This window comes from Epinephelus lanceolatus, chromosome 8 (assembly GCF_041903045.1).
Source record: "Epinephelus lanceolatus isolate andai-2023 chromosome 8, ASM4190304v1, whole genome shotgun sequence".
Lineage (NCBI taxonomy): Eukaryota > Metazoa > Chordata > Actinopteri > Perciformes > Serranidae > Epinephelus > Epinephelus lanceolatus.
Genome location: NC_135741.1, coordinates 26,441,863 through 26,465,148, shown reverse-complemented (window position 1 = coordinate 26,465,148; position 23,286 = coordinate 26,441,863). Strand labels below are relative to the sequence as shown.

General features: G+C 41.8%; 1 protein-coding gene across 6 annotated transcripts in view; it reads right to left on the bottom strand.

Annotated features, from left to right (window-relative positions):
* The window catches only part of rerea (arginine-glutamic acid dipeptide (RE) repeats a), a 146,491-nt gene that overhangs the window by 28,326 nt on the left and 94,879 nt on the right, over positions 1-23,286 (bottom strand). For 4 of the 6 annotated variants that reach the window (XM_033629295.2, XM_033629296.2, XM_033629294.2 and 1 more), the window contains exons 4-10: positions 19,866-19,971; positions 16,833-16,929; positions 14,516-14,620; positions 5,999-6,047; positions 4,543-4,667; positions 2,598-2,697; positions 1,752-1,850 (exon numbers count right to left, since the gene is read on the bottom strand). In XM_033629295.2, the coding sequence (XP_033485186.1) occupies positions 1,752-1,850; positions 2,598-2,697; positions 4,543-4,667; positions 5,999-6,047; positions 14,516-14,620; positions 16,833-16,929; positions 19,866-19,971 (681 nt within the window). Of the gene's footprint in view, positions 1-1,751; positions 1,851-2,597; positions 2,698-4,542; positions 4,668-5,998; positions 6,048-8,845; positions 9,037-14,515; positions 14,621-16,832; positions 16,930-19,865; positions 19,972-23,286 lie in introns of those variants that run through there. The other 2 variants (XM_033629298.2, XM_033629299.2) reach the window with 2 other exon arrangements.

Sequence of the window (23,286 nt, the reverse complement as noted above, 5' to 3'; positions counted from 1 at the left end):
TGCTAAAAATATAAAAACTGTCTAGAGTGGCCACAATCAGCTCAGGCAGCCACGTCGCAGCCGGGATGTGTGCATTTTTCTAGTTTCTATACTTCAACATATCCCACTCAGTTGGTAACAATTCTATCACAAAACAAATGTTAGGGATCTGCATCCTGATTGACTGTTAATATTATGCATCTATATTAACAGAAATATTGATAGTGGTATCCTCCCTCAGACTCCAGGAATATATTAGGGTATATCATTACAGATAAATAACACTGTAAAGCATATTTTTCTCAGATTAATAAAAAGACAAAAGTGAATCACTGAAGTGATCCCTTTATTTCCTGAATCAAGTTATTTACAGCTTGTACTGTCGAGCCCCTACTGTGTTCCTTGGACAAGTGGTCTGTGGTAGACCTGCTGTGGTGGAGCGTGGCAATAAAGCCTCCCATCAACATGCCTGGCCCCTGCTCTGATCATCTTCGCACAGCAGTTAAGCTTGGCGCCAGCGAGCATGCATAAATAAAGGCGAACTCATAAGTAGTCCACAAAAGGATGGCTGACTTAATTTGTTGTGATTCGTTGTGGTCCTGCCGTGAGCTCTGGCTTTATTCAAATGTGCCCATCACGTTCAATTACAAGACAAATACACCCATTCACTTTCACTGGATCTGAGCTGCTGGATTCAAAGCTCAACAAAAGACTGCCAAGCTTCGGCATTAACAAACAATATCAAAGTGGAAAAAAACGATGATTCACAGAGGAGGAGGAGAAAACCAACACAGAAGAATCTTAGTGGTGGAGCCTTATGTTTTTCTAAGATCTTCACTCAGATCAGTCGGCAGTGTTATCTTTAAAAGGAGTGTGTGTACCAACATGTAGTGCAGACTGTCATAAAGCATCAAGGCCAAAGCTGCAGCTCTCACTCGTTCTGACATGGTGTTATCCAGCGCTTTCATTCCTCCCTCTTCTCCACCCGTTCATGATGTGCTGTTTGATCAGGGAGACGGGCTGCCATTTTCTGATTCCAGCCCTTCAACAGCTGTGGTGAAATTCACATCTAAATTCAAATGGAGGCTAACATTACCAGCCCTCAATCTTTTTCCCCTTTCCAGGCTTCCACACTCAAGATTTATTCTGTGGGTGATAAACAGGATGCAGCTGCTCTTGGGCCTTGGAGGAGCTGGAAACTGACGAGAGTTTTTTACTGATGTCTTGTGGGAGTGGGCCAAGAGTCCTGTTTTAACTCCCTCTCAACAGCTCCCTCTAAAGACACAACCCAGGCTCTGACAGACAGCAGGTACCCACGCTAAAAATACCAATTTCAAGAAAACCATAGGAAACCCTGTTGTAACAAAAATCTATTTGTTGTGTATGCCAACTCGTTTCTTTAAAAAAAAATTTCAAGCATGATATCTTTGCTTAAGGAATACTTCACCCAAAAATTATGTTTTTTTTTCCAGTGTAAATACATATGTCTGGGAAGTACTGAACATGTGACTGGAAAAATGAGACTTGGATTGTACTGCACGAGTTGTGCGAGAGTTTGTAAAAAGATGTTTTAAAACAGTTTTGCCGCTGTTAAAAGTGGTCCTCAATCAATCAATTTAATACGTTGCCGTTTTTTTGTGAAGGCACGCGAGAAAAAACAAGTTTCCTTCACAAATTCAAGGTAACACAGCATAACTGATTTACAAATGGTAATTTTGTGGGTCAAGTATTCCTTTAATGCATTTCCATATTAAAGAGCACGGTTCTCTCACCACTTCATCCTCAGACCAGCACTTCTCTATCAGCTTGGGTACGGGCTTCTTCACCAGACGCTGGAGAGCTTTTCCTGCATCGTAGCTGCTCTCGTGAAGCTGAGGATCACAACAAAGAATCATCTCATCATTCTGATTATAACGCAATGCACAGATGAATAACTAGAAAAAACGTTTACTAAGGTGCCAATTTTCTTTACAGTGACACAAGAGGGACATTTTGAGCTGCACTGACACATTTTATGGAGCTGATTTGTTTTACAAACAGACTTTACATCAAGAAGTGGCTGAACCTTTTACTAGAGATCTTCGAGCGTCAGAGGAAATGCTCTGCAAAGATCCGAGAATCGGCCTGGAAATAAACAACACGGCGACAAAGGCAATCGCCGTGCAGCTTTAAGCCCTGTGTCACATTCAATTGGGCGAAACAGGCAGTGCTGGAGCTCTTTCTCTGAGAATAAACAAGCATTACTCATTGGAATTGCAAATAGAGAGGAAGGTCGAGAGACAATGACCTGCCCGCTATGTTAATTTTCCAGTTTATAGAGTCGGAATATAAATGCCCTGTTTATGATGATTCTAATCTCTTTCTTGTGCTTGATTCCTCGGTATTCATTGTCAATGTGACAGACAAATCTCTCATTACGCCTAATGTATTGTACGCCTCTGAGGCTGGGTTTACTACAGGGGGCTACTCTACTGGCTCAGGGGCCTTATCATTGCCCATCACTGCACAGCTGCATCACAGAAAAATAACACTCTGCGATTCAAATGTAACATTTCATTGTTTTTTTCTATTGTGTGTACTTGGTTTTCTTGTGGCAGACTTGTTGCATGGTTACTTACAGTGTTAAGTGCGTTTAATGTAGTGTCATCTCGAGAGGCTGCTAAACACCCGTCTTCTGTTGAGCCTCCGTCGCACATCCCTGCAAAGGCAGCCATGCTCCTGTGGACACAACACACATGAAATCAGCATTAAAACAGCCACAGACACCTGGTTACTGAGTGGTTGCTAATTTTAAAATTATATGTACAATTCATACAAAATAATAGAGTAATCGTAGGTAATTGAATAAAATGTCTCATGGAGGGCTGCAGGAAAAGCATAATATGCAATAACAAAGAATGTGGCGGTAGCAATATTACTGTGAAATTATTACAGATATTGAAGTGTGCTCAGTTCTGCTTTTCTGCTGATCTTAGTATCTTGCTAAAATACAACAAACTACTTGCTAAAATTTCAAAAATGAAAGGAAATGATCTCTAACATTCTTTTATTTAGGACTGCACTGAATGAAAACAGCACCAATGAAAAAAATGAATGATATTTACATTTTAAAGCGCAGTTTTCTACTGATACTCTCTTTCACTTAACTTAAAAAAATGCCTGAGTGCAGTATCACTGTCTTTCACCATGTGTTTATCACACAAGTTCAGACTGCGATGACAATAACATAGCGACAGATTGTGCAGCACTATGACACAGACATAGTAGTAATGAAACAGATGTCTATAAGCAGAGGTCACCTCCACAGATTTTCCTCTCATTTACCTCACTGTAAAACCACTGACAAGTAATTATAAATGGTATCTTTCATGTTCACAGATAAAAAAAAAAATTGCTGGCAATGCAACATAAAATTAAACAGGTTCAGGGAAAACAAATAACAAAATGTGTCCTTTATAAACCAAAAACTAGCTACTTTGTTGATTACTTGTTTGTCATTTTTGAGTTAAAAAACATGCTTCCAGATTCTCACATTTGAGAATGTGCTGCTTTTCCAGGTCTTATAAAGGACAGTAAATTAAATAATTTATAGTTTTGGACTGTTGGTCAGACAAAACATTTCATGATGTAAACTTGGGCTCTAGTTTTCTTACGTTCTATAGATCAAATGATTATTCAATTAACTGAGAAAAAAACTGGCATATACAATAATGAATATAATTGCTTTAGGTGTGTTTTTCTTGCCCACACTGCAGTTAATGGTATTTCTATTTCTCATTAACTTATGATGAGGCATGCAAGAGGCATATATTAATAACGATCTTTATTACACTGCGGTCAGTGCAATGTTGATATGCAACATTTGATATTCCCTACTTGTTTGAGCCAAGAAAAAACATGCTTTCAACATTTTTCCCGAGCGAGGCTTTCACATTAAGGGTGTTATAATGCACAGTATATTTACACTAATGCAACACGATATGGGTATATGTAAAGCTGGTAAGCTCGAAAACAAGTATGATGGATAAATATAGACTTTGATGGAATTTCTACAACACTGTCTGTCACTTTGACAGACTGTGATTAATTACACTGTGGCCCCCGACTACAACATAACACAGAAACCTGTTAACACGTATCACTTTCACTGCAACAACATCTCAGGGAACACTGATGAATGAGTTTGTCCCATGACAGCTGATGAAGTGTAACATTAATAAGTAGTGTTAATATACCACTCCTGAGACGACAAACATTTAGAGACATTTGGTTTGACTGATTCTGGGTACAGAAACAGGTTAATGGGACAGAGTGGAAGCTACTGCTGTCCTGTAGATGTTTTTATGTTCACTGATGGTGAGTTTTTGATACATTGATATTTTTTAATTCTGGATTTTATGCCTCTTACACTCAGATCAATACAGTGAGGGCAAAGGACAGTTTGGGGTTACATATATTTGAACGAACTATCTTTAACCTCTCTTGTGATAGTTTTCCCTTGAACTTGTAGGTTAGACCTTGTAACCCTGCCAGGTCTGAACTCCTGGGATTCTCTGGGCTCACCTTGCGGCTCTGAGGTACATGAGAAGATCACAGTCATTGACCCCTGGCATCCAGACCAGCTCCTCGTTCTCGGTCACGGCCTGGCCACCAGGAGAGGGGAAAGGCTGCAGCTCAGGGAGCTTGGCCTAATTAGGTCCAGGGAGAAGGAGAGGGACAGATGGTGTCACACTACAAATAGCAAGCAAGCTTGAAAAAAATATCAGCTTTCAAGCCCCTGTCATCAACTTTTCACTGAGTGGCTGGCTCGGGGCAGCAGAGACAAGTTACACTCACAATAATTCAGTACCCTATCACAACACAGAACTGCAGGTCTCGGATTTCTTTCTTTCTTTCTTTTTTTTAAATATAAAGACAGAGCAGATTCTCCCTAAATGTTGAATGTGAAAAATGGCCGCGATATAAATAACTTACTGATACATCTAAACCGAGCAGCACCTCCGAGGCTGAAAAATGAAGCCAGTGTGCAAGTTCGAACAACTGCAGTTCCTCTAATGGACACTTGGGGCTGGCTCCAAAAGCGAGTCGATCTCCACAGACCCCCATGTCAAAATGCCCAACTTTACAGCAGAACTAAACATGTTCACAGCCTGGTTCAAACAAAATATTTCCTTGTTCTTGACATCCGACAGAGGACAAATTTTTATACATCTCCCCTGCTTAAATTTTATTAAGGCTTAAAGTTACACATAATTGAGGGTGTGGACGCTTTGAGTGAGGAGTCAGATCCACTCCTCCCTCCTCCACAAATCCACCCTCTTGTCCAAATATGATCACTTCTGGCTCCAAAAAACCCCAAGATGTCAACTGCTAACGTGGCAAACTCAAGGCTTCAAAATGGGTGACATCACAATGGCTATATTCATTATTTTTTTACAGTCTATGATCTAAACCTGAAGCAAGTTTGAACAGGTATGCACAGCTATAACACAAAGCTGCAGCACAGTTTCATGGCAGGCAGATGCAGACATTACTGTAAAATATCATGGAAACTAAAAGCAAACTTCTATGCAAGTTGCACATGTCAAATTTAAAGGATCTTGATTCCACCAGGGTTTATTGAAGAAAGTGTTCAATTCTACACTGGCTTCACTACCTGATAGGATTAATGGTGTATTTTTGTTTTAACATTTAGATAGAAAGTCTTTGAGAACAGCATTGCAGCAAAAACTAAACTAGCATCAAATATTTTGTGAGAGAAACTTTGGTAAGGTGGAATGGTGTGTTGTTATTATGCTACTACATCTTAAATGACAAGTGATGCCATGAATGAGACTAAATGGTATCTATGAGATGAAAGAAGAGTTGTCAAATTTTAGCTGATTGTGTAATAATAAAATCCATACATCCAAGACAGTTTTCAGCCAAAGGCTGCCTGCTGTTTCTAAAGTGGAAAAAAGAAATTCACCTACACAAGAAATCTCAACAGCTGGGAGATGTGTGCTGCACAATGACTTACTTGGTGACTGGGTCCCACTCGGATTTCCCCTTGTGTGCTGTTTAGTCGCCTAAGAAGAGACAAAGGGAGCAGATTGAAACAAAATATTTACTTGGCAACGTTTCAAAGCTAGCTGAAAGAAATCTGACGGCATTGTGCCTGTTGAATCAGCTAAACATCTGCACAAACTACAAAGTCACAAGTGGGTATCACGACTGACTGAAGCTTCAAAAGAACACGTCAGAAAACACGAACTGGACAAGCTCAAATACAGCGCGAGGGGTACAAGGGCTGGACTTTCTATTGTGGACATCTTTACAGGCATGTGAGGAAAGTACACAGTGTGTTTTTGTGAAAAGCAAATAAAGATTTGAGGAGAATATTCCTGGTCGACTGCTCCTGCACAGCGAGCTGAGCAGAGCACATTTACAGGCCTGATATTGTGGATGCAGCAATAAAACAGAATCCCCTAAAAGGAGGAGGAGGAGGAGGGGTGGAGGTGGGGGGAGCTGGCTCTGGATATGCAGGGCGAGTGCCTCTGAAAACGGCTGCTGGTACAAATGTTGGTAGCCATAGCAACTGCAATTTAATAATAGTGTTCCGAATCTCCAGCTGCAGTGGATTAAAGAAAATGACAAGATGTTCCTTTTGAAAAGCCTTTCCCTCCGTTGCCTAGGTAACAGCGCCAATTTTCATACAGCCGAGCGCGGGGCGGCCCAGAATCTGTCAGCATGATTTGCACCCAGAGAAGCTCGCACTCCATCACGGAGACCCGGCGGAAACCTGAGAGGCCACAGCCCTCTGGTCTCTTTACAGTCCTCCGACCACAAAACACTATGACGGGTACGTGTTTGACCCAACTCTCCTTTCCCCCCTCTGAGACAGACCTCCACCTCCTCTCAAGACAGGAGAGAGCGATTAGAGGAGTAATCCATGGTGTTATGAACTATGGCTGACAGAAGCACTGGCACAGACGGTATCAGCACAGGCCAAAAAAGCTGCAGTGAATGACCCGGGGCTTGCCAGGACAGTCTGCTGCTCCAGAACATGTCGAAATACTTTCATTTCATTTTGTTGCAAACATTGTCGGCGAACTAAATGTAAAGCTATCGGAATTTGGCAGCCTGTGAGAGCCTGCAGCGATGAATAGTGGTGATAAAGATAAAGTATGATAGTTTCCTGCATTGTCAGCACTTCAGAATACATTGTAAAGGTCTCATAATGATTTCATAACACCTGAATCCTACTTAAAGACGTATTTCTTGTGCATTTATTTCACCTAAAGTTTTAGAAATACTCATATTGCATAGTGTAGAACTAACTATTCTTATGGGCTTATTAGAGATTAAAAAGGCTTTAAACAAAGAAAGACAAACATGGAGTGGAATGTCTCATATAACATACTTATGTACAGATATGCTTTACATCTACAATGTTGAGTGGTCATGACAAATGAATGTCTGCACGCAGTGTACCAACTACGAAAAAATGAATCTGGTTTGTGTTTCAGCAGAGAAAAAGTTCCACAAACGTGTTCCTGACAATGTGCAGTCGGCCAGGTCCATTTGGCAGGAGGCAGTAAGGATGACAAATGAGGACCTGTGTACCAGAATAAGAACGGCGTCTGAAGACAGACATGTTTTACTCTCAGGCAAATCCTGAGAGCAGACGGTCGACATTCAGATGGAATGCAGCACAGGTCCTGAGAGAGGAGGCAGAATACAGATGTATCGCAGCGGGGAGCTCTCAGGAGTTTCCATAAAGACTGCAGGTATATTTGAACAGAAACAGCGAACAGAACAAGCAAATATGGGATAAAATTAGGGCTACGCTAGTACTAATATCTCCAGTAAAAATAAGCATGTTTATAGATTTAATTTCTTGCAGACAAATCTGGAAAAAGACTCACGCTAGTCTTTTAATTATCTGACTCTTAATGTAGATAAGAAAGGCAAACAAGCATAGTCTGAAAGTTATTAGTTATAATTCAAACTTCCTGTAATAATCTTTCTTTCTTTTCCTCTAATAAGCTGCACAAAGCCTGTTGCCTAGCACAATAAACAGCGTAAAACATGGCCAGTTGTTACACGCCACTGGCTCAGATCTATCTCAGCATTAGCACACAGTCTTGCCAAATAATTACAGGCTTACTTATTAAACCCAAACAACAACAACGTGACAGTCTGGTCAACTTTGTGTGTGTGCAATCAAGGATGGCCCCGCCCCCTCCATCAATTTCAGCCAATCACGGCGCGAGTCTGTGGCACACTGACATAATTGCAGCACAGCAAAAACAGACCCAAGTTGAGGGTATTTAACTACCATGACAAGCAGTGTGTACACATCGCAGCTGGTCGCAGGGGTGAGCAGAGCCGGCTGAGCTTTGTGTGCAGAGCAGCATTGCTCCATGCGCCATGTCGTCTCGATAGTAAACAGGAGCTGCAAAATGGAGCCAGGGTAGCCGCTCCGGGTATAATAACCGTCATATGAGCACACTGGGTGCACATTTATCAGCCTCATACTCACACCTGCATCGCAAACACTATGTATTTATGGGGATTCTGTTGGAAACGTGTTAATAAAGGCGTGATACGACGGTGCATCCATTACGGTAGCGCAAACGCGTAACGGTATGTGCTCTGCAATGACAGCCTCTATGCCCAACAGCATTCAATCCTCCTGCTCCTGACACAATGTGCACACTCGCTATCTTCCTCTCCGACACAAACACAGCCGGTTAACACAATGACAGTGATGCGGACAGCTCGCAAACATCACAGTTGGAATGCGACTCGTGAAAATAAGACAACACTCGCGCAGCGACTAATGACGGCACGAGAAAGCACGAGAATATGAGCGCACACCTACCTCCTGGGACTGAACAAATCGTCCATTTCTGACATCGAGCCCTAAGGTTGGGTGGTGACACTGTGTGTAAAATGCTCGTTGGAATTAACTCCCCTCTCCCACCTATTTCTAGGTGCTCAAAATGGAGAACCACGCATTCGCTCCGGAGAGGTATTCACTGAGCTTGTGCTGTGACCTCAGCCTGCACGTACAGCGTCGCAAGCTCGGCTCGCTCCTCTATAGACACTACTGAGCATGTGCTGCGACCTCACACAAGCGCACACACGCACAGACACACACGGAGGCAGGCAGACACGCATGCAGGATACGGAATTCATCTCTCCTCGTATGTCTGCGCCATAATAAACAAGAGTGAAATTGCAAGGCTGCAGACACCCCGCTCAGAATACCAAACGAGCGGAGCAGGGAGGGGAGGAGGAGGAGAGGAGGAGGAGGGGAGGGAGCGGATGACTGAGACTGAACAGGGCCCTGAAGGAGGGGGCTCCCAACTGGCAACCCTCGGTGCCAATAACAGGGACAGCTGTCACTGCAACACGTGAGACACTCCAATCACCATCAGCGGATAATAACAATCACCAAATTTGCTCGAGCACCTAAATGAATTCAACAGCTCACCATGTACAATTAACCATCCAACACGTCCCACATATTTTTCCTGTTGGGAATATCAAAATGGGGGATCAACTGATGAGGAGAAAATTAAATATCACAATATTTGTTGCTATTACAAATTATTTGTATTTATTAATAAATAATCATCAGTAATGTGGATATAATGACTAAGTTGTTAAAGGCAGATGATAGAACAGCAAGAACAGTCTGTTAAGTTGTGACATTTACATCACTATATTGTAATGCAGCCTTTAAAGGTTCAGTGTGTAGGATTTAGGGGGACACAGGCAGAAATATAATGTATCATCAAAACTATGTCATTTTTAGTGTATATTCATTTTCCGTAACTGCTTATCCTGTTAAGGGTTGCCAGGGTGCTGGAGCCTATCCCAGCTGACACTGGGCGAGAGGCGGGGTACACCTTGGACAAGACAACAGACTATCACAGGGCTGACACATAGAGACAGACAACCATTTACACTCATATTCACACTTACGGGCAATTTAGAGTCACCAATTTACCCAACATGCATGTCTTTGGACTGTGGAAGTAAGCCAGAGTACCCAGAGAAAGCCCACACTGACACAGGGAGCAAACTCTGCACAGAAAGGCTCCCTTACCCTAGGTTCGAACCAGGAACCCTCTTGCTGTGAGGTGACAGTGCTAACCACTGCACCACCATAGTGTATAATAAGAAAATAAGAATTGCCTTTTTTTTTTTTTTTTAACTTAGAATGAGCTGTTTATATTTACATAGGAAGCGGGTCCTCCTCCACCGAGTCCGCCAGGTTGCACTGCCATGTTTCTAAAGTCACCCAGAACATTCAAACCAAACACTGGCTCTAGATGGGCCCATTCACGTTTTTGCATCGGCCACTGTAGTTAGCAGCCCCTCCGCTACAAAAAAAAACAGATTTATAATGCAAAACTGTTTCATTTAGTTATTTTACGGGTTTACATCACTGAGTCCGTTTGTTTCGGGGAGGAAGAGACCTCTGCTGATAATTTGGCTCTTGATAAAAACCTCCTGATCATCGGGATCTTAAGTTATCAGAGAAAAAGGTGAGCACTCATTAGCAGGAGCTGGGCTAGCGGCCCATCTCTGACAAGTCAAAGGGTGTCAGAGAAACACTGATTTGTTTGTGAAACTAGGGGTGTAAAAATCACCAGTTTCATCACGATATTATATCGATTCTTTGGAAAACAATACAATACTTGCCAATATCACAAACTCTGCCATGATACAATATCGATTCAATGCGATTAAGGAGCCTTCGATATGAGACGATATTATCTGCCCAAATAACACCATCAATTACAAAAGAAGCTGCTATCCCTTTCTTTTTTGTTTTTAGCCATAAAAGGTAGAAACAACACATAAATGATGTAACTAACTGTACCTGCTTAAGGTTAACTTTAAACTGACTCCACTAACACATTACACAGCACATGGGATTAAGTTAACCTTCAGGGCTTTCTGTCATAAAGTCCTTACTGAAAGAGAACTTTTCATTTTCACTCAAACCATCATCTGTTTCATAACACATCTGGTTTATCTGGCCCTGAAGGCAAACTTCTCCCAACAGCCATAAAACATGGCTTACTAACATCATTAACATAAGTATCACATTCAGCTCAGTATGAACTGTTCGGTTCAGAGACAAAACAACTGTTTTTTTTTTTTTTTTGCTAGTGACCCATTATTAGCTTTAGCATGTTGACATAGCAAAATTAGCCTGGTGGCTAGCGGACATTTTCCTCTACTCATAGCTTAAAAATTAATGTAACGTTATTATTTTTCTTACTCACTGATGGTTTAAGTCACTGTATCACCTGACAGGACAGCTCGGTTGAATTTCAGCCTGCACGCATGTTTCTTCAGCCGAACATTGTTGATACAGTTTAGCTAACTATGGCCGTCCAGGCAGGTAATGTTACGTCATGTTTTATCTCGTGACGACAATTTGCTCTGTCTGTTGACCTGTTTTTTCCGAAACCCAAATATTTCCACACTGCTGACGTATTCCCGAGTAAATAACGATTGTCTTCCTCTCTGTGATGCAGACTTTCAACATAAAAGCCTATCCCAAAGATGACAATATAGATCAATGTTTTCAGTTTGTATTGATGATACTGGATCTTTGATCATTGACTCTATATATCAATCCAGACCGATGGATCACTACACCACTACGTGAAAGTGCTTTATTTGGTGTTTCTACCTGTTTTAAATCACCAGGTTCTTTTATTTTGGAGGGAAAGAGACCTGTGTGGTTAATTCAGCTTCTGGTAAAAACCTTCTGAATAATGACCACTGAAGGAATTCTAAATTTTTGTTGGTTGCAATCTGCAGTCCTCACTGATAGATGCCACTAAATCCTCCTAAATTGTACACACTGTTCTTTTAAATCCAGTTAAAGACAACACAACACTACGCTATCCAAGATCTAGACAACATCTAGTTTCATATCATGATATCAATATATTGCCCAACCCTATGACCAACAAAGCATAAATGATACAAAGGTAAATAAGGTATAAATTAAAGGTTGAAGTGTTTAAATATTAAAATAAAGAAAAAAAAGCCATGATATTTTATCAACTGTACTGTTATATTTAAATAAAATATCTGCTGGCATGAACAATCCCTATTTGTCCATCTTCAGATGTCATGACACTATTACAAAGGTTATTTAATTATTTCACAATGTGGCCAGCTGAGCAGGTATAACAAAGACAACATATAAAAAGCCTATTTTAAATCAAAAGTCAAATTTTAAGCACATCAACACCAAAATCCCAACTGTGGGGAGACGGTGTTATTGTCAGTTAAATAGAGAGTGTCATTAAAATACATAGAGTAAGTCATTTTTTTCCCACAGCAGACATATTGACTTGTCACAGTAAGGCTGGCTCTATTCCATGTAAGCAGTGACAGTGAGCCAGCATCCACAATAGCATCAACCTGAATTTAGAGCTGCTAAATGAAATTCAGCCATCACATACTTTATTATTCACACCTGTGCTTTCCTGCTGTCACATGACAAAAGGTCTTCTAAGAAAATGTCCTTTCATTCTTATCAAACAAGTGACTTAAAACACAATCAGTGAGCTTCTTGTAGACCTTTCTAATCTTAATGGTAATGTAAAAGATCAGTAATTAAAACTTGACACGTAATTTGACAAATATCGACAAACGCCTCGACAATTACAAAGCCATGGGGGGCTCATTCCCCCTAATTACACCACATTAGGACCATTCTCTGTGCACTGATAACATTGACAGCAGTAATGAGCAGAAAGCATCATTAGACATAACACTAAGTCACCAAAGCCCAAAAAAGCACAAAGCTCATGTGTAATGACAGAGAAAAACGACTTGTTCATCTGCTCTCCTAAACATGATTTTAATAGTATTTATGCTACTGCTGGGTGATACTGAGAAAAGCAAATATCCAAATATTTTTACTCATTCACTGAATTCTGTAACGTCATAGAAATTTGATTTTGCCTATTGGTACCATCAAACACCATTTAATCCTACTAGGGATATATTATGTGGTGATTAGTGTGATATTACGTAATACCATCTTGTGTCATATCATTTTATATCAGTGTACTGCTCCCCAATAAATGAAGCTGTAATCTTTTATTGCAATAACCTGCCCATAAACTTTATGGAGGAAACAATTAGTCCATTAGTCAAATGGACATAAATTAATATTTTGATAACTGATCAGTCATTTGAATCTAAGACTGTACCGAATAGTTTGAAGTTTCAAAGCTCCATTCATAACGCTGACAATTGTTTTTTTTTTTTTTTTTTTTTTTTGCATGTGTATTAATTTGGTTTGAACCCAGTATTTCTTTACAGCGGCAGACAAGTCAAGACTTACCTGCATCGGCTCCACAAGAGCCCACAGCAGAAAGCATACTTGTAAAGACTGCTTTATGTCCTTGCCCGTTGCCAGGCAGCAAAATCTACATTGGCATGTATGCAATATCTATTTTATTAACAGCATAGCCAACTTTCTGTGGCATGGTTTGTGTGTTAGTGCATTTGACTTGTGTGTTTTATCTGTTTTTACTTTCTATTGCTGCTCTGCATGCGTGAATGTAATGCTAATCTGTGTGTTGGTGCTTCGTGTAGCTTGCATGTCTGCTTGTGCAAACATGCTGTTTGTTGTTGTTGTTGTGTTATTGTAGTGTACTGATGCTCTGCTGGTGCTTGTTGCTTTGCATGGCTTCTGTCCTATCTCGACAATTTCTAATTGCTGTAGTTAATGCTGTCTTTGTCCTGTGAATTATCCTGTGCTTTTTTTTTTTTTTTTTTTAAATGTTTTTATTGGTTTCAGAACATCTTGCCAAAGACTGCAGTTGAAAATTAGCCAGCTGGCTAACACTGTCACATTTACAGAAATGTTGATCAGTGTGAGTTGTCCTTATAAATAAATAAATCTTAATCTAAATCTAAAACCAAGCCGGGTTGCAGCTGCAGTCTAGCACCAATCTAACAGCACCATAAATTACATCAATAAAGTTAATTTATTCAAAAAAGGGTAAGGTAATTTATTCTGATGAATAACATTGTTCTAACTATGGATTTTGTTGGAGGATTTTTTTTTTGGGTGATGACAGACATTTGAGGTTTCACTCAAAAACCCCAAGAGAAGCTTTGAGTGTAAAATAAATTCGGTAAAGCCCTTCTTTAAGTAATAATGCTAACTGTTACTTAGTTTTAGATTTTCAATTGGGAGCTGCTTTTATTTGTTTTATGTGAAAGTAAACCGAATGTTTTTGGGTTGTGAACTGTTAATTGGTAAAAACAAGGAAATTGAAGACATGAACTTGTGCTGAAAAAGTAATGATGTGCATTTTGCACTGTTTTCTGACATTTTAGACAAAGAAATAATTGATAAATGAAGAAAATAGTCGTTGGCTGCAGCCCTATTTTAATTAAATGTATGAGAGTTGTGGAGAGTTAACATTTGTGGCCTGTGGGATGCTTAAATACGGGGCTGAATGAGTGGAAGTGATAAGGACAAAAAGCTGCTCACCTGGTCTCTGGGTTATATCCGAGGATATAGAAAAAGGAGTCAATGCGGGCTTTGAACTCCCTGGCAGCAAAAATGTCGGAGAAATGGGAAATGTTGCATTTCCCCCTGTGAGAGAGAAGACAGGCTTTATTAGACAAAAACAACCACATGACAAAGTGATCCCCAAGCAGAAGCAGACGTGGCCCTAATTAGATGCTCTTGGGGTGCTCGCCTATTGGAGGTGACAAATACAGCAGCAGGTATGTAGAGCCTGTCAATACCTGCTGACTTTGCGGTGAGACATCACGCTCTGGCTACTGAACCCATAAACACCAGCTGAACATGTCAGTCCTGCCTCGTCTGCTGCAGCTGAGGCGTGGGAGACAGACGCTGCAGAGATCTGGACAAGAACTCAACCTGTGCACGGTTACCCCCCCATGAGCAGAGAGGGCTGAGGCTCCTACATCTTGATACCATTTCCTGTTTCCAGCACCCTGGTGTCTGGCTCTATCTAAATAACAGATATCAGAGGCATATGGAGCTGGGCTGCCTCGCAGAGAAACAGTATCTTCCTCCCCCTGAAAAGATTAAAGGGCGCTAAGGAGGGCTGTCTTCGGAGAGCTGCGGCATTACAGCATCCCGCTGGAATTCTCTCCCGTTTATCTAAAGCCTGGAAAATAAGTCAAGTCAAAGGGCGCTCTGTGTAGAAGAAGTTGCCGCTAATTTGCCCTGAAATCAGTGGTTTCTGGGAGACATGGCTTTGACTGCACGCTGCTGTGCTGCTCACAGATGGTTTTAGTTAAAGAAAAGGGGAAGTGAGAGAGGTGGGAGGGGTGGTCAGACAGGAATGGATGAAGAGGCAGAGGCAGGAACACAGAACGAACACAGAATATCTCATTTCAGACCAAGAAAATGATAAAGCCCGTGTTCCTTTCCCCTGACATCAACCATAGACAGAGTGAGTGCCATCAGTTTGACTCTGGAGACTCATGTTCTGACAGGTGTGTGTATGGGGGAGTTGATGCACAGCCATTTCAATCAGTGTTTTAATGCGAGACAGCTTGAGGCATGTGTCTCATTTATGGCTTTGCATCTTTACACATCTGGACTATTTTCTACAGCACCTGTTCATAGCAGTGAAATATTCTATATCATCATTCATTGAATTAATAGTACAATTGATGAGATTTCTTTTAAAGTCGGCTCAAGGACAGCTGACAGAATTGAAGCAGTAATGCAGAACTATTACTATTATGCCTCCACCGTTCAGAACAACAGACACATCAGGATATAGTACATAGTATAAAGAGTCATTATCCTGTCTCCTATTTTACAATAGTGGTGTTTCCATTTAAAAACAGATGGTGTTTGTTATTCGTCTGTTTGAATATACAAACACAGTGCTGCTTACAGGATGAATTGTTGGTATGACAGCACAAAATATTATTTTTATGAGACAGAATTAGATCCATATGGATTAGTTTACTAATGTCCAACCTGACAGCAAATTTTCAAACCTAAATCACGGCACACATGGTGCTAGAAAGAGTTTCCCATATGGTAACAAGAAACTTTCATTAGGCTGTTTTCATACCAGGTACGATTGATTCATACCATGCCCGATTATGACTGCCTCCCTAGTCTCTCTCCTGCCACTCAGCTTTCACATCAGTAATGTTGTTCCGTGACTGAGTACACTTGCATCATTATCATCTACGTGACTTTTTTGTTGTTCTACAGTCTAGAAAAGGGCACTGCAGACGGACACTGCTGCCCAGGAGACCGTCCTCCTCCAAGGGGACTGGAGGAGGAGCCGCTGCTGTCGGACGTGGGGCTTTCTGCCTGCAGTTCGAAGCGGTTTTATCAGCCCTTAAAAACTCCTTGTACTTGCCTTAAATAGCAATCCATGTCTGTGTTTTTATACAATTAATGTTCATATCTGATGTGTACTAACAGGAATGCAAATAAACTGTACTCGAGACCACCTTTTCAAGTGCACTCGTGGAAAGATCAGTCTGCTGTGCCCTGTATGCCACACGGTGTTCACACTAATCGAACAAACTAGACTGTGGGGTCAAGTGTACTCTGATCCAGGTCAGGATCCCACATGTGAAAGACCTTTTAAATACGGAATTTTCAAAACACAACAAATAAAAAGGTGAGGGGTGTTACGGGAGTACTGTGCTATGGATGCAAGCATTACAATCACAGCAGACATGATGTTACTGGATATTTAAGGGTGGACCTTTAGTGCTTCTATTTTCTACAACGGCTAAGCTTATAAAGATCCCAGCATTTGTGTGCGTGAAGATATGTGTGTGTGTTGGTGTTTGTTTACCTGAGAGCAGCAGCATGGTAAGTGTCCACATAGTCAGAGATAAAGAGTTCTCGACTCCTGACCACTGGGTCTGTGATCACCAGCTCCCGGCCAGAGTCTGGGGGGAAGAAAGAACAGTGGTATTGAATACATATCTACATGATATATAATGCCGTAGACAACCCGAGTCATTCATCTCTGACAAAGAGGGAGCAGAGATAAAGTAGCTCGGGTGTTTGAACTCACTAATGAAAATCACGAGCACAGTTCTGCTTAAGTAACAAGTGCCTCTGCAGAGGTCAATATTATGCCACATAATTCAATAAAGCCAATAAAGTGCGGTCCCCTGAGGAGAGGACATAATGCTCAGTTCTCAAGTGAAATGACCCTTGCGGGGGTTAAGACGCATCAGCAGCACCAAGAAAGGTGGGCACTTGTCGTTGACAAATGACCTGAGTTGTTGCGTGCTGTGGCCACTGCGCTCCGGCCTTGTGACATCATTTCTAATAATCCTGAGTCCCTGTTGTGAGGACAGACTGCTGATAGAGGAGCACTGCGCTTTTCTGGAGGATACAACATACAGTGTGTTTGGCTGATAACCTCAATGACATAAACTAAAGCATTTCCTCTGACACATGATACTTTGATTATTGTAGAAACAGGAAACAGCATTAACACCCTGTCAAGTTATAACTGTGACTGTATGTGCACTGGTTCTCTGGTTACATGGCTGTTTTGACAAAGTATATATGATGAGTTGACTGTAATCTGCAAACTGAGAAAAGCTCAGCCATAAGGGGAACGTTAGCTAACGAGAACTAACTGCCAACAAGATGTGTCTACAGGTGACTGTGTGTGTGAGTATACACTGATGCATTCTTACGATACAGGGGGTTCAATATATTGTGATATACAGATACTGTAAACAAGGTGATATATTGCGATTATTTAACCCTAATTTCAGGAAAACTGCCATAGTATAAAGAACACACCCTCACATGCATAAAATCTGAGTAAAAAAGCTTACTTTTTTGCAATCAGATCAGTGGGTATGCGTTTGTATTTCACAGACCCTCTAAAATACAACATCACAATACTACTTATAGTTAAATATAAGCAAGAGAATTCATATTTGCCTGTATCAGTAAAAAAAGAAGGCTGGCAGGATTCTTTAGGTAAGCAAATTAAGAAAATAAAAAGTAAACAATTAAGAACTGAAAGTGTTTTTGAGAATCAATACAGAATCACACAACATAAAGTAGCAATACTAGAAATACAATCAGAGTAAAACGGACATTGCTATTCAAATTAATGTAGCAGGATGGTCACAGTGGCGGGCATTTTATATGTGCTGTTTCCACCGCAACCGTTGTAGCAGGCTAACGTCCGTACAAACAAATTGACTTGTGGCAAGCCGTGAACTCACTGAGGTGAGGTTTTGCAGTAACAACCAAACAAGAGGTGGAGTAGCAGGTTTTCAAATATGCAATACATTACATTTAAAATATCACCGTAACATGTAAACTGAAAACTGTAACTGACGAAGAAGAACAAGTGACAGCTGCTGCTCAGCCGGCAGCTCAGAGGCAGACACTGCAGGGATAAACTGTGCGCAGATGAGCAGGTTTTCACATCTAACTTTGTGAATTATTTCAACCAAACCAGAGTTGGTGATCAGTGGAACTGTGGACTAACTAACTAGATGACTAACAAGACTAACTTTGATGGTTTTAATGAGTTTTATTTTGTTTTTCTCAAGTTTCAATGTGTTTTACAATGAGTTAACAAAGCAACAAAGCTAACGTAAGTCTTTGTGGCGTAAAAGGAAGAAAGTCTGATTGGTATACAGTTGTATTTTTCTATTTGATAAACAAAAGGAGAGTTCTCAAACTAGTCATCCTTTACAGCCCCACTGACAAATGTTGTCACCATTAACGACTAACAACAGTCATTTTCTTTTTTGCCAGTCAAATGACCACGACAAACAGCTAAATATCCGTTCTCCTCTCATTCTATTTCTATGAGCAATAATCACACGTATCAATGTTTTCTTACTCTCCTACTTAAAAGCAATATGCCTTAGAATATTTTATACCTTTACAACAAATACAAAACTAAAATCAAACTGAAAGTATCTGTACATTAACAAACTGTTCAGAGCCAGCACACTGAGTGCTTTCTGCCGCGTCTGTATAGAGCAATATCAAACGCGTTCAAGTCAATGCTTTTGGGACAATTTTTTTATGTAAGACTCAAAAAAGGATTGAGAAAAAATGAAAGGTGGATATAAGTATTCAATCAATTAATAATTGTTGATAGCAAGCTCACTCAGTTAAGAGTTTACAGCTATAACTACAGGGGGGTTGTACCGATTAAGAATTTGGAAATAAAATCAAAAAGATAATATACTTTAATAAAAATAAAAACAATAAAGTATAGTTATATGTGGCTCAGCATAAGCTTTTTTGTAACTCCAGTTATTTGTTCATCAACAAATTATTTCAACTACTACACGTCCATGTTGAATCAGATTTTCCTTCCTGACATTTCCTTCTTGTCATCAGCATTTGATATTCAGCAGTGACGGTGCTTCTGTTCCTGTAGATGCGTATGTGCTAGAGTGTGATGAGTCCACTGACACTGATGGTGTCGAGAGTGTGTGCTCAAAGGCCACATGACACTGCGGGTTATTAACACTTGACAACGCTGCTGTCTGGCCTGAAGGAGTGTTACCGGGGGAACAGAGCAGAGCCACGGGATTGGCTCGGCTGCCTGGAACACTGTCTTCTGGTTTCTGTTTGAAATGCAATTCACAGTTAGCTCTTATATCCCCCACAACAGTATGGAGAGACAGGTGTGTGTGTGTGTGTGTGTGTGTGTGTGTTTGTGAAGGCGAGAGATTGACTGTTGTGTTACAGAGCAAGTAAGTGTATTGACTTTCTGTGTGTGTGTGTGTGTGTGTGCGTGTGTGTGTGTGTGTGTGCGTGTGTGTGCACGCGTACTGTATATATGCACATGTGCGGATATGTTTCAGCGAACAAAAGGCAGCCTCACCATTCTCATTGTTGCGATCCTGCACCAGGTGCTGGTAGACAGAGTCGGGCACCTCTGACTGGCGGTAGTACCATTTCACATTCATCAGCAGATGGTCCCGTTTACTCTGCAACACAGGGAGGAGACACAGAGCGAGTGAGCAGGAGAGGAACAAAAAAAAAAAGATCTCACACTAAGATAAACAGGCATCACTTTGTTTGATTACGACGTCACAAACTGGCCTCTTGGCAAACAGAGAGGCTGTGCAGGCACACTGTTTATGACTCGCACTGACTGATGCCAAAAAGCACACGGAGAGACCAAGTCAATTAAAAAGGGATTGCAGAGCATTTAGAGCCTTAATAAAGTAAACAGTGGGGTGGCCGTTGCTGAAGGAAGTGAAGGGAGAAAGGAGCCATGAGGGGGATGGAGTCTTCAACAAATCAATCCTCTGCCTTCTCTTCACTTAATGACAATACTGTAATGATCCTAACATACTATTAAGGCTTTTAAAGTTTACTCATGAGCAGGCACTGTATCTCTTTACAGGGCTTTGGGCTTAATACTCTTTAAGTGCTGCCACCCACTGGCCTTTTGATAAAGTGCATGTCAGCAGAGGCTTGTAATCCCTCAGATGACCAGCAAGTGGCAGCACTGAGGTGAGGAGAGAGCCTTTCCAGGGCCAGTCAATGAAAACACAGAGAGGGGAGGGGGAAGAAAGGGGGGGGAGATGGAAGAAAATGGTAGAAACTGAGGCCAGCACTGAGGTGAGAGATGAAAAGGGCAAAATAGTGTTTTCATTTCATGTTATAAAATATTTATTGTGCCTTCACATAAGCCCAACTGACCGTCACAGTGGTTTGAAAGAACATTAGAGAGACTGCTGGGCTGGGTGCTGGACTGCGACACAATCCTATTGGCCCGAGCCATCTTTATTAGGGACTCAGCTACGCTGCACTGCACTAACCGACTGAGACACCTGCACCACCACTGACGCCACCAGTGGAGCAAAGGAGAAATGAGCATATGGAAAAAATGGAAGAAAGGAAAATCTATGGTAATCCAAGACAGACAGTTTAACTTCCGCTCTTTCCAGGCTCTTAACTGTATCTGTGTGTGTGTGTGCATGTGTATGTGTGCAGGAACATGAGGTCAGAGTAAAGATATTTAAAGCCTTTAGAGTACATTGTTCTGTTATGTCACTGGGGAGGAGGCTGAGCACACGCAGCCAAGCAAATCATCACCTCCCTAAACCCTCAAGCCCACCTCTGGTTTTCCCATTCTCTCCATTCCTTCCTCCTCTCACTCCCACCCTCCCGTCCTTTCCTCTCCATCTTTCTCATTCCAACCCTCCACTCTAACCACCTCTCCATTTTCTTTCCCCTCGTTCCTCCCTCCTCCAACCTTGAGCAGGGAGGAGGAATGACTGAGTAAGTGAGCCTGGACGTGTTAAACAGCAGCTGGCACGCAGTCAGTCAGCTGCATTTACTGCTCTTGATGATTGTGTGTGGGTATGAAGACACAAATATCACACAACCACACACACTTTGTGATACAACGGAGAGCCATACGGATGGACTGAGACACAGACCCCCCCCCCCCCCAGAGCACGTAGACATACCGTGTGTGAAGAAATGTGTGCAATGACGTCATGTCACTCCCCCTCCCTCCCAGCAGTTAGCCCACCCATCCCAACCTCTTGTCTATCCAGTGTACAGACACTGTTGCCTTCTAGACTAACAGGCTGCCTGCCACAGCACGAGTAGTTATCCGCCACTTATACATAATTAATACATTAAGGAGACTGTAAATGCTGCCAGTGTGCTACCTGAGCATTTCATTTTCTGCCTGTAAAACCACAAAATCAAAGGGATTTCAGAGAGATGGAACATAGAGTCTGATGCAAACAGAAAAGCACAAGCAGGCGGAAAGACGCAGACACTAACGCACATGGGTTTTACACCTTATTCATGAGCCTGCATTATTTTAAACCAACCAAACGAAGCAAAGCAGAGAGCGAACCTCACTTCAGCTATCATCAGCATCCTCGTCACTACAGAGTGGCTGTCGCTCTCCCGAGCAGATTGCTGTTTAGAAGCTCACAGCGGCGTTAAGCCCTCTCAGGCAATCGAGGGAGGGAGATGGAGAGAAAGACTGAGAGTGCAACATATGGAGCACGTAGTGGGAGTGAAGCATAGCTTTCAATTATCACAATTCTATAAACATGCGGGGAGGAAAAATGAGTAGATAACGCAAGGAGAAAATGAAGGGGGATGATAGACAGCTCAGACTCGCCATACGAACTACTAGTTGTATTGTCTGGGCTTTTTTCTGAGTCTGCCATAGAAAATAACAGAGAGAGAACATATAAGAAGGAACCACAATGCTGAATTGATTAGAGACATTCCACGCTGCCTGTAGAGAGCTGAGCCCCGCACAATGTCAGCCATCTTTGTCTGTCCTGCCAGAGGCTAAACATGGCCCTGCCCTCCCTCCTCCTGGGCCCTAAACCCTGGGAATGCTGCTCACCGCGGAGAGGCCAAAAGACTTACTAACCCACTACTGAGGGAAAGAAATGAAACAAGAGGAGGAAAAAAAAGAGAAAGTGCAAGGGAGCAGAGCAAAGGAGATAGAGGGGGGGAAATGAGGAGAGAGAAAGGGGTTGGATTAAGGTAGGAGGAGCAAGAGCTTCTCATTTCCTCAGATTTAAAATTACAACTATCCACCTCCTGCTTTACTGAAACCCCCAGGGTACAAGGCTACCCCTTTATTCATTGAGCAGATATAAATCTGAGAGTCATGCTTTGGGGCTGAGCACAATGGCACCCCTCCTTCCTCCCCTGGCTCAGCCTGGCCTGTGGCATTCTTGGGCACACTCATCAGACAGGGGTTGGATTATAGGAGGGAGGGCCACCTCTTAAAAGGTTATATACTGGGAAATATACCGTTTTAAAGTACATTTCTTGTAGAGTGAATCCAAAGTATATCACTGTGGATAAAAAACAAATTAATGCATATGTTCTGACGGCAGCCCAAACAAGCCAGGCATTGTGTGAGTCAGTTAATTCTCCTTCTGACTAGCTAAAGGTGGCTGGCCCCTTGGATCCATAATGGCTGTGCAGTTTTCTTTGTGTGGCTGCATGTGTGTGCAGTCAACTCTGGAGCTGGGGCCCCTGTGTACGACCACACCACTACAAAGACTGGGGGAAAAGAGGGAAACGCAGAGGGCAGACTTCCCTTTTAACAAGAACAGGCTTTAAAAGTGAAAAGAAACCAGCTCTGTTAGGCGTACACTTAAAAGATGGACTGAGTGCGGGATTAATTCCATGTTTTCTGCTAAGAGAGTGTGAAATCAATACAGTGCTTTTTCAATTCAAAACCAATGACAACACTAATTCCGTTCAATGTTAGGGAGAGTGCACAGCGCTAGCGGCGAGCCTAG